Genomic DNA, 16,189 nt, shown 5'->3' with positions numbered 1-16,189 from the left:
TAACCAGCTTGTCAGTGTTGGAAGTCGCTATGCACAGAGTATTCTCGGAATGTTGGTCCGTAATCTCAGTTCTTGTCTTGAACTTCACATGCTTTATTCTGGAGAAGAACTGCTCACATAAGTATGTGCTTCCTTACAAAGCGCAAATCTTCAAAGTATGCTTGCGAAGATAAGGAATGCGTTCTCAGAAATGTAGTCTTTGTAAAATGTAAGCAAGGGCACACTGAATAATTTTTCTCTCAAAGAAGAGTTGTTTTGGAGTTCAAGCAGCTCCATTTGTACTGAGCCTGGCATTTCGGCAGCATTGACTGAATGGCATTGAAAATAAATCTAAAGAAAACTTGGTTAAGAAAATCACTAAATCTCTCTTCGAACTCGCTTCGCAACACAGCTAACTTTGTAGCGTTATTCATCAAGAGACGAACAGTTGGACTCAGTGAAAAGCTGAAAATCAGTTAAGTCTTGTTTTGCGAGTTGTGCCTCCCAAAGTTTGAGCTTGGCCACAAAAGCTTTGATGTGATCAAACAGAGTGTGCACCAGTTGATCTTTGGATTGTATCCGCGTATTTAGGTCATTCATATGCAACGAGATGTCGGTCACAAAGGCAAAGTCTGTCATCCACTTCGGATTGTTAAATTCTGCAATCGGATTCCCCTTGGTTTGCATGAACTGCTGTATTTCGCTCCATAAGTCAAAGACTCTTTTAAGAACCTTTCCTCTGCTCAACCAATGCACATCACTATAATAAACCACATTGCCATGATCTGCCTTGCATTCTTGGGTCAAAAACTCTTGGAATTGATGACGATTCAATCCTCTTGCCCTAATAATGTTGACGATAGTCACAATAACCTTCATGACATTCTCAGATCCAATACTTTTCACACACAAATTCTAATGGTGGATTAAACAGAGGTAATGGACAAAATCTTTTCCTTCTAGTTCCAGTTCTTTCTGTAGCAGCACAACAAACCCTTCATTCTTTCCCACCATAGCAGGGGCGCCATCAGTTACCACACCCTCGAGGTTGGTTAAGCTATGTCGAAATGCTGGAACGTTTTCTTGGCGGCTTCAACAATATCAGTGCCTTTCGTCATTCCCTTCATAGGTACGAGCACTAGCAGTTCTTCTGTCACATTGAATTGTTGATCAATGCCACAGACAAAGATAGCCAGTTGTGCTGTATCCTTCACATCTGTGCTCTCCTCTAAAGCAAGAAATATGAATATGATGTAAATTCGGATGACCGTTTTTTTTTAAAGTTCCTTCAATGTCATTGGCAAGTTCTTCGACACTTCGTGCTACAGTTACCCCAGACAAACCCGGTTTTTTTAAACACTTCCTTATTATTTGGACACAGAATATTCCCAGCAGTGATGAGACAATCTTTCACAAACTTGCCATCCAAGAAGGCTTTTGATTTTTTAGCAATTTTTTTTTCAGCTATTACATAACTTACTTTGACACACGCTGCGCTCTCTTCCCCTCTGCCTTTTAAAACATAACCTGCTGGCATTTTAAATCAATTTCAAGATGGTTCACTTTGTCCACACGAAGCTGTCCTTGAAGGTGATCAAAATTGGACACATGCTTTGTCTCATAGTGTTGTTTTATATTGTATTCTTTTGATACTGACACTTCACGACAAATTAAACACTTGCTTATTGTCAATCGGCACAAAAAAGTACGAATTGGTCCACTTTTCATTAAAAACCTGACAAGAATCGCTTGATTTACGCTTTTTACTCATAGATGCCATAGTGGTGGTAGGTGAACCCAAAAAATGATCCAAAATGGCCGTGTAATGGTTATTATCCACGGAATATGTCTCACACCAATGAAAAAAATCTGGCAATATAAAACCACAATAGGCTATGGATGACATGACGAACCTGTGTGAGCTTATACAAGAATATCACACTGTTCACGACTGACTGACTGTGAATGAGATCCTCTTGTATTTATATGAAAATAACGAAGTATCAAGAACCTTCAAGATGTATCTGGAAGGCACTAGACAGCACACTCGAATGAACTACTGCTTCAGCCATCTACCTGCGACATTAGTACAGTACTTAGTACCGCTTGGTGCTGGAAGATGGCTGAAGAAGCATGTCTATTAATATTTATTTTTATAGGATTTTATGTAAAGTATTAAATGCACAGTGTTCCTTGTGAATCTAGAAAGCATCTTACAATTCTAAATACCGCAGTATAGCTTAGTGGCACACTGGCTTCATTGAAATTATTTTTTATTTAATCGCTTTTTAATGTTAAGTAGTATTTTTTCCAAAATGGCCGGCGGGCCACGGCAAAGAGCTCAGCAGGCCACCTGTGGCCCGTGGGCCATGTGTTGAAGACCCCTGCATTAGAACTTGAGTTGCTTATATTTCTCCTCATTACACAATATTTCACAAAAAATTGGGCAGTGTACATATGCTGAAAAAGAGGATCTCTATCATAAGAGATGAAAGAACATTAACAGAAGAATTACATTCTATTCTCCAACTATTGATTGACAACAGATATCCTAAAAAAAAATAGCAAAAAGAATAAAAGAATATTACTCTCTAATCCCTCTCTACAACAAATCCATGACATTCATTACAAAACATCAATTTCTATCCCTTTTGTTGGTGAATTTTCACAAAAAATTGCTAATCTCCTGAAATCTCATGACATCAGAATAGCCTTCACACCAATCATGACAGTATGAAATCTGTTACTCTCACCCAAGGACCATAGCTCTTTCAACAAACATCCTGGAGTTTACATCCCATGTTCTTGTGGCCTTAATTATAGGACAAACTTCAAGAAGTTTAGTAGAAATAAGAGCTCCATGCCATACATAGAAGACGACTACAAATCCCACAGCATAAAAGAGGCTAGTGGTAATTCACTCACAAGGTACCCTAAACAGAAGCCAAGGAATGATTGTGTATGGCATTTGGAAATCACTCATTAGATCTCTAAACCCATCACAGTTCAATTTCTTTGCTATCGGAAGCACCTGCTGAAATGACTGAGTATGCGCCAGCTCCACATGTTTCTATTGTATTTTTGTAACAGTTCCTATACATTCGGTATTTTTTTAGTGACGTATTGATTCATATTCAAAGCTTGTTGTTTATATTTGTGTGTTCATCCAAACCCAGTCGAAGCCACTAGTTCACATGGCGAAACTAGTCAGTAACTAGTAATATCGAATCTTAGACAAATAAATCCAGTGTTAGTTTTACATTAATTTTGTTGTCGAAAATGACATACTAATCAGGTATGATAAATAGTGATGTAACCATCTAAAAGGTGAAATGCTGCAATATTAAGAGTATATTATATAACTGTAATAAGGGTAATACATTGGTGATGCCACATATTATAACATTTGACACTTTAGTTTCTTTTTACTCAAACTATTGTTTGCTAATCAGTTACCAAGAAATATTCAGTTAGAAAGAAGGAAGCATATAATATTGTACTCAATTATATCATCATCAATTTCTTGATATGTATCCTCAAGGAGTGTTCAAGCTATTATGACAGACCTGTATAATTAAGTATACATTATTATTAATCTCCTAGCAACAAATTTCCTCCAACTTAGTCTATTACTTGTCAGCACTCCAATACTGTTGTATTTAACATTTCATGCTTCTGAGGCACTTCTGACTGAATAAATCCACCTAGATGGTGTTAGGGGTTTCTTTCATGCTACCTTGGCATTAAACACCTGTTTTGTGAATCCTTCCTCACCTACTCTAATTAAGTAGCCATACCACCTTAAATTACCTCTGCTCACACATTCTTGAATGCTAACAATGTCAAGTTCCTTTCTAATATCTTCATTTTTAATATGATTCTTCCACTGATGCAATCTATTTACTACTCTAATTTTTCTCAGACTCTCATATCTGTGGCCTTTGATCTACTGCTTTATTTCTAACCTAACTCTCAGATCCATAACTTAAAACTCATTTGAACAGTCTTGTATACTGCTAGGTTGATGGTTTTGCTAATTTCTCTCTTATTCCATATAAATTTATTTAATTAGCTCCCAACTATACTAGCTTTGCTTATTCTCTCATCTACTTTCAAATTTAAGTTATCATCTTCACTAAAAACTAAACATAAATATTTTACTTATTCTATAGCAACATTGATGTAAGAAGTTTGATGTAAAATCAGGCATAAGATAATCAGGTGCACACTCTCTCCTCTTATTCTAGGATCTTCATTCAGAATACAGCCGAAGTTTTCTTTGTTCCTGCCTATTTTCATAGTTATGGTCTTTTTGTTACTGGTTTTCATGAGTGGAGACTTGCAGTGGAAGTGGTTAGGAGTACATCATCTGCATAAAGCAAAATTTGATATCTCCGATTCTAATATCAGATTTAATGCCAATTTCTTTCATAATACAGCACATATAAATTATGAATAAGAGGAGAGAGTGTGCCTGATTATCTTATGCCTGATTTTACATCAAACTTCTTACATCAAATTCTTCCTGAATTTCCTTCTAACTGCTGACTTACAACTAAAATATAGGTTATGTATTGCTCTGTAAAATGTTCCATTTACCATATGTAACTTAGTGTTTTGAAAAACTTTTTTTTTAGATGTACAGATTCTTGTCGTGTTCCTATTATTTCTCAACTACGAGCATAGGTTGAAGGTTTGTGGGTTACAAAATTTAGTTGATAGGCAGAAAAGAGGGGACATGATAGAAACTTTTAAGATATTAAAGGGGTTTTATAAAAATTGATGCAAGTGAAATTTTTCGCTTGCATCAATTTGCACGAGAACTAGGGGCTAGTAGGGATGTGTGGACTCGATTTTTTTTGTGTGGAGAGTGGCATGTGATGGAATAGATTGCCAGAATTGGTTGTCAGTTCCCTGACAGTGAATGAATGGATTCAAAGAGAGGATTGATAGGATTTGTGTGTATGATGGTTGATTTGAGTCTCCCGTGATGAGTCTCTGGACTCCATAGAGATGCATTTGTCGTAAAGTAAAAATTCTGATCTTGAAAACCTCTTTTTGGCCTGAACCCAGCTTGTTCTTCTCTAGTGTCTCTTCCACAATCTTTCTCAAGCTCTTTTCAAGTATGCTTTCATAAATCCTATCTGAAACATTAGCAAAGAAATTCTTCTGTAATTCTCACCTTCAGCTTTATTCTCTTTTTTTATAGGTAGGAACTATAAGAGCTCTACTCCAATAATCTGCAATTTGACCTTCTGACTAGATGCTCTGAATTATAGTGTAGCAAGATCTCATCTGTTCTGTCTTCTTTATCTCTGTAATGCCAATTATAACCACAAAATACTTTTCCAGTTCTTCTGCAAGTTTGATTTCCTTTCCATTAATACTCCTTAAATGAAGCCTCTGAAGAGTTTGGAAGACATTAAAGAAATATCTAATTTTGAAGACTTATTTAAAAAAAAAAAGTTTCACTAGCTTTTATCTTGCATACACACCTGTAACAAAAGTTTCGGTTGGGTGGTGGTGGGGGAAGGGGTGATAGCTTTTTTTTTTTTTATTAGTCTGTTTGAACTTAAACTTGCACTCCAACATAATTACCAACTGTTTGATAAACTTCTACCCATAAGCATCGTTAATAAAATTCCATCAGAAGAGTAGTGATTTTGCATATATTCACAAGAAAATTCCACTGCATATATAATATACTGTTTTTCTTACATACCATTCACAAATCATCCAGTGTCAGTTTTCAGTAGGAAGGACAAATTGAACATCTGAATTAAAGTTAAAAAGTGGGCAACATTCATTTCTTCAAACTGGTTTGCTAAGTGGTTACCTCTCTCCTAAACAGACTTTCCACTAAATGTTAAAAACATACATGGAGTAACTTGGCCTTCCTTCATGAAAATGGCAGGTCATTTTCTATTGTCGAGTTGCTCATCATTAACCAAGACTAACTCTTCCCACATGTACTCTAAAATAAAACAGAACATTCAGGATTAATAACTGAACTCTGTGCTGACCTCAACACTTCCATTTCATCAAACCAAGTTGCTATCTTTGAAACAGGACATAATGCATTATCAGTGCATGCTGAATTGCAGCATTTCTATAGAAGCGATACAGTTCAAGAAACACAAAATTGTCTAGTGTAGGGCGATATAATATTTGGTGCTCATTCTTCTGAGCAGCATGACAAAGGATCCTATTCTAAACCAAGAGAAGCATTCCCATTCCATTATACACTTCACAAATAGAATGACAAACATAATATCTTCCTGATGGCCATACCCAAACATGTGCCTGATTTGAAGAGTATATCATGTATAGATGCACTGTCATTCTATATCATAGCTTTCCAAAAATCTGTCCAATTACAATGAGCTCCATACCATATAAGCTGAATCAGAAGAATGGTTGAAGTAATGTCTGGCATGTGCACAACAGCCTTTTCATGAAAACCAATGCTGTTGAGTGTACATAACGTTCTAGCACAAACCTCTTCAGCCATGGAAGAATATTCTCTTTTGAATTCCCCTAGTCTACTGATTATTATTTTTTAATTGTGTGTCCATCTTTTATTGATGTCAGCCACAGCTGATTTCAGATGTTCTGTTCTAATTATGTTTTAATATATTTTGTTCATAAATTAATAAAAGATACACCGATTTTTTGGGGAAAATGAAATGGCTAATATTATACCACACTATCTGATAATCAAGTTATATTACTTCATTATTATGATGCAATACACCAAATAAAAGGGAGATCTAAAACTAACTTGGCATCAAAAAGTTATGCTTCTCCATTTAAGCTAATTTATATATCAAAACTTGCTATGTAAATAAAAGTTGTGTTAATTTAGTTTTCAGGGTTACAACTTTTAATGTCTATTTAAAAAGTAGAGATGTTTCTGTACTTTTTAAATCTATATTTAAACAGTACAGATGCTTCTCACTATACCAAACCCTGTTATAATAAATTACAGAAGAGGTCACAACTGAAGTCTCAAAATTATTCTAAAGTCACAATATTATTCTAAAATAAACTCACTCTAGCAAACTATACTATATCAAACAATTCCAGAGGTCTGTGTTTGACATAATGAGAGTCAAGTGTAGCAACATACTGTAAAATTAAAAAAAAAAAAAAAATACACCTGATTATTCTAAATACCTTTGGCAAGAAGGAAATCTGCAAATCCTTTTGATTTTGGAAAAGTGGCCCCTTCTGGTATCAGTGGTCCAAACACGGAAACTTCTTTTGAGCGGCTGACAGTTGTACTAGAAAATAAAAACAAATAAACATATATAAACTTTATTCAACAATGAAATGTTATAACAAGAACTTTGCCACAAAAGCATGAATTCAAAATTTTTTATTATATCCAAAATTATTATTATTCATTGTTATTATGATGTTGATGCAAAACATCAAATGAAAGGGAGATATAAAACTGTCCACAGGAAATAAAACATTATTTGGCATCAAGAATTGTTAACACTGCTTCTTTTATTGTGAGCTGAAGGTCAAAGAGTAATTTTTTTCCCCCATTTAAACTGATATAACAAAAATTTTCTATATGTATCACAGAAGAGAATTCATCTGAATCACATAAAATTTGAACTCTTTATTTAGGACTTATAAAAAAAACCCTCAAACTTATAAACCTTATTTTAAAAAATGGAAGAAAAAATGAAATTGCATTAAACCTCAAGGTAATATAACCATATTTTTTCACTAATTTGTAAAATACTTAATACTTGATAAAAAATACTTAGTGGCCCTTCCCATAATACATAACATTATACATGTCCATAAGGATATATGCTTTACATTATAGGATACTATGGCAAATGAAGTGAAGACCAGTAGCCCAGTCATGAAGTTACTTCATGTGCAAACTGTTTGCTTACACTTGGATAAAGGATTAAACCAAGAATTTCTTGTCACTCTTTAATTTTTAAAATACTTAAGTTTCTCATGGCATGGCATTTGCTTACTGGCATACTTTTTTTCCCTCTTACATAACATTTCTTTTTAACAACCCAGAGAAGGATTGTTCGTTGACAATCTCTCTCTCTCTCTCTCTTTGCACATTCAGTTCAGAAATCTATATCTTCCTTTCATCCAGTAACTAAGAGCATGGATAGCAATTCACACAAACATGTTAAACAGTTGGTAAATCACTATCACTAATTCAGAGGCTAAGAATTGAAGCTTTCAAACAGGTCCAATTCTTAGTCTGTAAGAAAGAAGAAAACACAGCTGCACTATCTTGAAACTGTTACAAACCTATAGGGAGACTATTTTTTTTTTTTTAGTCTTCACCAGCAATGAAACATCTCTAATCGCAACAAATATGACTATATTAAGTTACCCATAATTTGGAAGACAGTTATTTTGAGTCTAACTTCAGTCTAATCATCCAGTTTAGCTATATATTAATCCCAAAAGGCTATGCAAGAATACTATCCACCCCCCCCTTTTTTTTTTTAAAAAAATTACAATGTTGAATTGTTTCCACTAGTCCCTTGATTGTAGTGCTTGTGTTCTATCATAATGATTACTTTTTTTATTTTTTGCTGTAAGATGGTTAGTTGGTTTGGATACAACAAAAGAGAAGTAGCTTAATAAACTGCACAATTTATTTAATTATTATTTAATTGCATAATTAATTTGACAGTCTAGATGGCAAAGTAGTTAGCGAATCTGCTCTCCAGCCAAAAGGCTGCTGGTTCGAATCCTGCCGTGGACATGGATGTTTGTGATTGTGTGTGAAAATACTAGTGTTGGTGATGGTGGTGGGAGGTTGCTGTTGGCGGTTTCGTTGTAGTTAGTGAATTGAGTTGCAGAGACAAATTTATGAGAGAAAAAATGCTCTCCCTCGATGAGTCTTTGAACTCCCTGGAGGTGTCGCATAATAATAATAATAATTTATTTTGCTCTTATGTAGATTCAATCATCATTATTTTCTGGTATATATATATATATATATATATATATATCTTTGTGAGTGAACAAGATATTATGTCTAACACATGAAGGCAACACTTCTTCCAAAATTGTCTATTTTATTGGTCAGGTATCTAATATAATCAGCCAATTCCATTTTGATCTTCTGAAGCATTCCAAACCCATACCAACCACCTATATACTGGTCATTCTCTATATTTTTCCTGCCAATTTTTGTCTGAAACATTTACAATACATATCTTTCATCTCCCATTCTGTTTACATGACAGAGCTGCTTGCATCTGTAGCAATCCTTAAGCTGCAGATGCCCCCTGGGTGATGCTAAATGAGCAACAGCAATACTGGGCGCCACTCTGCCATTTCATGGACTCCTGAAAATCGAGAGTAGGACGTGTATAAAAAGTGCAAAATTGGTGGCTTTAGCCATCACATGATCTATCTTTGTTCTTAAATACAGATATAACCTTAGCTTTTGATGAATCTGATGGAGCTTCACACTTCCTCTAACATTTATTTATTAACTTAAATTATCTCTGAAGTAAATATTCTCTGCTATGCTTTGAAAGTTCTATATTTACCGTCTAATCTAACTGACTTTCTATCTTTTGATACCTTTATTGCTTCTTTTAGTCCTTCCAATTAAGCAGTTCTATATGTAGTGATTTCAATTAATAAATCTGGGTCATGCCATAAATTCTTACATTACATCGATTGTTTCTCTTGTATTATATTCAAATGTCCTATATCCCTTTCTTCATTACTTCATCTCCTTAATCTTTGGTAGGATATTCCATGTATGCCATGTACACCATCCTACATTTTATTAATAAGTCTATCCCAAGAATCTTGATTATCTTTCTTTACTATTTGTAACTATATTTCTTTTGTTTCTGTATATTTCATGTTTCCTTTGTTTTTGAAGGAATGATCTGTATGCTGATTCACATATTGTTTTTCTTTTACTGGATTTTCTATAACTTTATTCCAAATTTTTAATGTTTATCTTTTAATATTTTTTTTTTCTCTCCAAGTACTTCAGAGGTTGACTTATGAATTGTCTTTATTAAAGTTTTCCATTGTACTATATCCTCATTAACTTTGACTTCTTTCAGTAATCTGGTAAATATTGATCAGGTCTTCTTCTTGGAAGTTTTTCCACTTGGTTATACTATAAATCAAATATACCAAGAAATTACATATTTTGTTTAATGCTTTATCCAAGTGTAAGCAAACAAGTTTGCACCTGAACTATTTTCAGGACTGGGGACAACTCGTATAAAGAAGCTAATGACTTCACATCACTTGCCTTAGTATTCCACAATGCAAATCACATCTCCTTTCAGACACATAATGCTATGCATTATGCAAAACTTCCAACAACTTTCTCTAATCCATAGTATTTTAATAATAAGGTGTGACACCTTTTGGCTACTCGTATATGAAAATATGACATCTGCATTACTTCAACCATAGTATCACCTCTGGGTCTGACTCCCACTGATGAGAACTCAATAAAGGTCGAAACTGGTCTGGGAGTGACCCTTCCCATTATGCATAGTATTACATGTCACAAGGAGATGTGCTTTGCATTATGGGATACTAAGGCAAGTGATGTAAAGTCAGCTTCTTTATACGAGTTGCCCCAGTTCTGAAAATAGTTCAGACGCAAACCTGTTTGCTTATACTTGGATAAAGGATTAAACCAATAAAACAAAATGTTATATTGATCAGGTAATCTGATCAATATAACATTTTAATGCTTTCTTCTTGTAATAGTAATATTTTATATACTTTTTCCCCCTCCATTTTGTTAATATTTTTATTTTGGAAACTAGTAAATTATGATCTCAAATACAAATATTAACCACATGTAGTTAATATTTATGCATGTAGTTAACTACATGTATATGTTTATATATGGTAATAGTTTATGATTAGTAATGATATAATCAATTACAGATTTTGTATACCTCTTGAACATTCCAAGTATATTTATTTATTTTCTTATTTCAAAAAATAGTATTAGTTATTTTAAAATTATTCAAAATGCAAAAGTAATAGTTCTTGATCATTATTATTTATGCACATTGGGGATTAGATGATTTCCAACACTAGCATTAAGGTCTCCTGCTATTAATATATGGTCTTTTTTATTAAATCATATTTAACTGTTTTTGTAGTTCCTCATAAAACTGTTCAAAATCCTCTTTTCTACCTTCTTTCAGGGTCAGAGACTTCTATAATATTTAAGTAGCTTCTATTTATTTCGAATTTAACTTTTATAATTTGATCATTTGGAAAGATATATTTTTGTATTCTATTTTTCCATTTATCATCAATTAAAATAGCCACTCCTAGAAGAAAGGCATAAAATTAAAATGTTTGTGAATGTTAAATCACAGAGAAAAATACAAATTAGTTAAAAGATCTGAAAGAGCATATGAAAGAAATTATGTGGACAACATGTCAGAATAAGCACAAAAAAAGCTGCTGCATTAGAATGAATCAGGAATATATGAAATGACAAGGAAAATATGGCTGAAGAAAATAAGACTGTTCAGAAGATGGAAAGACTGATGGGATTTAAATGTATTCATAACTTATTTTTAATGGTATTACAACACTAAACCAACTAAATTTAAAAAAAGATGTTTATTAACTGGCTTATATTTTGCTGGATTTCAAACCAGCCTATCTTCAGAGCACATTACATGCTACAGTGAAACAATTCAAATTGTAATAGGGCTAAAGTCCTATTTTGGTGCCCTCTAATGAAAAAAATAAAAAATATAATAAAATAAGAAGTATTACAGCTATGTGGGGGATTGATCTTAAGATAACAGTTAATAAAATGCACCCATACTTGTTCAGGTTACGAGAATGCTTCATAGCCATAGCTGACTAAAAATAATCTTTCTGATTTGTAATGACTTGTATAAAGAGTATTGGTTTTCATTCATCTAATCCTGGGTGAAGATGGGTATCCAAAGTGTGGTCTACCGGTCCAGACTTGCTATAATAATGGTAGCAAATGTATTTTATGTTCTCCAAGGCAAGTGTTAACAGATCTTCCTGTCTGTCCATAGTAGGCCAAGTCACAGTCACAACTTCATATACTCAGGGATATGCCAGGGGATGGAGTTTATCCTTAGGAGAGTGAATCGGAGTTGCTAATTTAACATGTGATTTGATGTGGTACAAAGGTTATATTTTATTAGTTTTCGCTATCTTTTTAGATGTACCTTGGACATACGAATAGTGGTGTTTTGCTCTTGTGTGTTTGAACAGGAGGGAAATAAGAGGGTCATGTAGTATTTTATCTATTTTGTAGGAGCAATAGCCCATTGGCCAAGAAAGTATGGTGAAGATTTTTAAGTTTGGTGGAAAGAGCTACATCATTAGAACAAATAACCCTAGCTCTGTGTGAAAGTGTTTTTAGAATACCATGCTGTTGGACTGGATGATAATGTGATTGTTTATGTAGATATCCTCCTCGTGCGTGTTGGCTTTCTATAAATGGAAAAAGATAAGGAACCATCTGAAAGACAGGTGAATAAGTATGGATGCATTAATTTGCCAAAAATTTGGAGACTTATCTTAAGATCAACTCCTACACAGCTGTAATTATTATTATTATTATTTCGGGCGACTCCAGGAGTCCTTAGACTCATCGAGGGAGGCCCTAAACATCATGTCCACACAACTATGCGATTACATTCTCACAGTATCTATCATACCTTGCCTTGAACTCGTTCACCGTCATAGTACCCACAACAGACTCTGGCAGCTTGTTCCACTCATTTACCACTCTAAAAGTAAAGAACCCAGCTCTAACACCCCTGCTAACCACACTCTTTCCCAGCTTCCATAGGTGTCCCCTAGTTCTCCCACCACCAGTCCTTATCTCAAAAATATCCTCTGAATTAATCCTATAGAATCCCTTTAGCAATTTGAATGTCTCAATCATATCTCCCCTTTTCTGCCTATCAACTAGTTTCTGCAACCCACAAATCTTCAACCTGTTCTCATATGGTTCATTCCATAGACCTGTTATCATCTTAGTCACTCGCCTCTGGATCCTCTCCACCTCCTCCCCATCAAGAAGGAACCGAGGTAACCAAATCTGGGCACAGTAGTCGAGATAAGGTCTTATCAAGGCTCAGTACAGAGGTACAATAACTTGCTTGTCTCTGTTCGTCAAGGTATTTTTCAACAACCAAGTGAGTTGATGAGCTGATTTAGCTACTTTTGCAATGTGCCCCCTAAACTTCATCTCTCTATCCACCAACACTCCCAAGTCCCTGGCCTCATCAATCTCTTGGAGTACAGTTCCACCAATGTGGTATACTGCTGCTAATCTTTTCACCCCAAAATGCATAACCTTACATTTTGTCACATTAAATTGACATCCATTCTCCTTAGCCCAGAACTCCAATCTATCTAAGTCATCCTGTAAGACTTTGACATCTTCTGCATTCACTATTGCCCTACCCAACTTTGCATCATCAGCGAACAAATGAATTGTTCCACTTAGATCCTTCCCTATATCGTTAATGAACAGATTAAACAGCAGTGATCCAAGAACAGAACCCTGCGGCACACCACTAGTCACAGGCCGTCTTTTGGACTCTACTCCTGAATAAACTACTCTTTGATATTTCTCCATCAACCAACCACCTATCCATCTCACCAACCCTATATCCATTCCCATATGTTGTAGTTTACGGATTAGTATTCCATGTGGTATCCTGTCAAATGCCTTTGCCAGGTCCAGCAGTATCACTGTAAACCCATTTCCCTTATCCAGTTCAGATGTCACCTTGTTATAAAACTTGAGCAAGTTACTGAAGCATGATCTACCCTTCACAAAACCATGCTGTCCCCTGTACAGTATCTCATTTTCATCAATCCATTCCTGTATTTTTCCCTTGATTACTTTCTCCAAGACCTTGACAACGACTCCTGATATGCTGATCGGTCGGTAATTTGCAACAGTAGTCTTGGATCCGCCTTTATGCAGTGAAACTATTTTCCCCTCTTTCCACACCTTCGGGACTAAACCAGACCTGAGACTCAGATTAAACAACATGGTCAAGGGCACTGATAATTCTTTAGCCGCTTCAGGCAAGACCCGTGCCGGTATACCATCCAATCCCACAGATGTGTTCACATTAAGGTTCTGTAATAGACTAGTCACCTCCACTTCATTCATCACTATTCCCATATAAACTAATGGTTCCTTCATAATACTATTTCATTACAACATTAGAGGGTGCCAAAATGGGACTTTAGATCGTTTATCCATTGCAATTTGAATTGTTTCACTTACTCATTGAAGATGCTGGTTTGAAATCCAGAAAAATATATGCCAGTTAATTAACATCTTTTATTATACTTTAGTTTATTTGGTGTTGTACTGTTAAAATAAGTTATGAATAATATTCAACATCTAAGCTTGTCTACTAGATAGAGTGAAATGTAGAAAGTAATATAACTGACATGATTAGAAGTTCACTAATGGAAGAACTTCCTATATGCATAGATTTAAATATTACATTTGAATCAATATCTAAAAATGAAATAATGAATGCATTAGAAAAGATGAAAAATGGAAAGGAAGAGCAATGCTTAAAACAACTAAAATAGGAGAATTAATCGCTGTAGTAGCACTTCCAAAATTTTTCTGTAAAATTTTGATAAATACGATTAAAAATGAAATAGAAAAGATATTAAGACATGAGCAAGTTGGTTTTAGAACAGGAGAGAGTACTGTACATCACATTTTTTACCTTAAGGAACATCATTGAACAAAGGATAGAATTTACAATGATTATAAAAAAACACATATTCACAATAATGCAAATATTCTAGCCAAAAATGAGCAGGCCATCATCAATGTACTAGCGCCTGTACTTCACATTCACAAGATGAAGCACATCCCTGCAAGCTATGGATATCGTGATCAGTTTTCACATACAGTCCCTATTCACCAGTGTAACTCTTGCTAGCCTATTCTCCAGCTATTATCTCAGGAGTTCCCTCCACATAGGCTACTTCGTCTGCAGAAACCAACTTTGCCAATAATCAAAGGAACTGCTATAGAAAATCTCCTTCGTCCTGCATCAGATAATTTCTCAGGAACACCTTGAAGACTCATCCTCCTGAATACAATTTCAACATTCTTTTTGGGTATGCTATGTAGATGATGCTTTTGCCATTTAGCTTGAAAACCTTTAGAATCACTACCCTCCTAACCAAGAGTGACAACCTTCACCCATAACATAAACTTCATGATGGAGAAAGAAAAGGATGAAAAATTAGCCTTCCTGGACATCCTCCTTTGCTACTCCATCTAGAGTATTTCCAATGTATGTATCTTGTATGAATTTCCATTCATACAAGATTCAGTCCATCATCCATCTCAAAACATGAGTGTCAACAAATTCTTATTTAATAGAGCCCATTGTTGTCTACTCCAATCCTGAGGATCTCCAATTAGAACTTGATACCATCCAAAACATCTTGCTACAGAATGGCTTCACTTCAAGAAAGATTAAATGCATCGAGCCTTTCCCTAGGAACCCTGAACCTGTATGGTGAATCCCAATTTCATATATCACAAGTATCTCTGAAGCAACAGCAAATATCATGAAAAGATACAGTTTAGTCTTTATATTCTTCTATGTAACATAATCTTCTTCTGGTTACCCTCCACAAAAGATGAACATGCCCTTCACGTTTAGTCAAGTGTTCATTTAAATATGTCTTTACCATCTCTGAAACGATGATTAACATCACCACATCACTAGCACTTATTTTATATCTTATGTTCTTGTAACCTTCCAGTCATTTGTCTGTTGTTGCCTTAGATCAAATTTAACAATTACATATTCTGGCTTGTTATTTTGTGAATAATGGAGTTGGTGCACAACCGCAATGTCCTTATCATTGAATTCCACATGAATTTTGTGTGAGATCTGAATTATCTCAAACATATTTCCATGTGGTTCCTGAATAAAATTCACTATTTCCAATTTCTGCTGATTGCCTGTTTACTGAGCTCATCAATAGTTTGATTAGTTTATGTTTGTACCACAACTTTAAAATGGAATTGTCCAATTCTGCATTTTTGAATTTTTAAAGAAGCAATTAGTTGAAGAAATCAAGAATTTTAGTTTCTTGATTTATTCATACATACAGACATACTAGTAATCATATAAGGGCTGAATGACCC

At 34.7% G+C, this 16,189-nt stretch overlaps 1 protein-coding gene across 4 annotated transcripts in view; it reads right to left on the bottom strand.

The window, feature by feature from the left end:
* Window positions 1-16,189, bottom strand: part of LOC150102608 (signal-induced proliferation-associated 1-like protein 2) — a 485,410-nt gene that overhangs the window by 242,255 nt on the left and 226,966 nt on the right. For all 4 annotated transcript variants that reach the window (XM_090398858.1, XM_090398862.1, XM_090398859.1 and 1 more), the window contains one exon: window positions 7,156-7,262. In XM_090398858.1, coding sequence (XP_090254984.1) covers window positions 7,156-7,262 — 107 coding nt within the window. The remainder of the gene's footprint in view (window positions 1-7,155; window positions 7,263-16,189) is intronic.

Source organism: Typopeltis vanoorti, chromosome 10 (genome assembly GCF_054136105.1).
Source record: "Typopeltis vanoorti isolate ZY-2024b chromosome 10, IOZ_Tvanoo_1.0, whole genome shotgun sequence".
Taxonomy (NCBI): domain Eukaryota; kingdom Metazoa; phylum Arthropoda; class Arachnida; order Uropygi; family Thelyphonidae; genus Typopeltis; species Typopeltis vanoorti.
The sequence above is the reverse complement of the archived record's forward strand: the minus strand, read 5'-3'. Positions and strand labels throughout refer to the sequence as shown.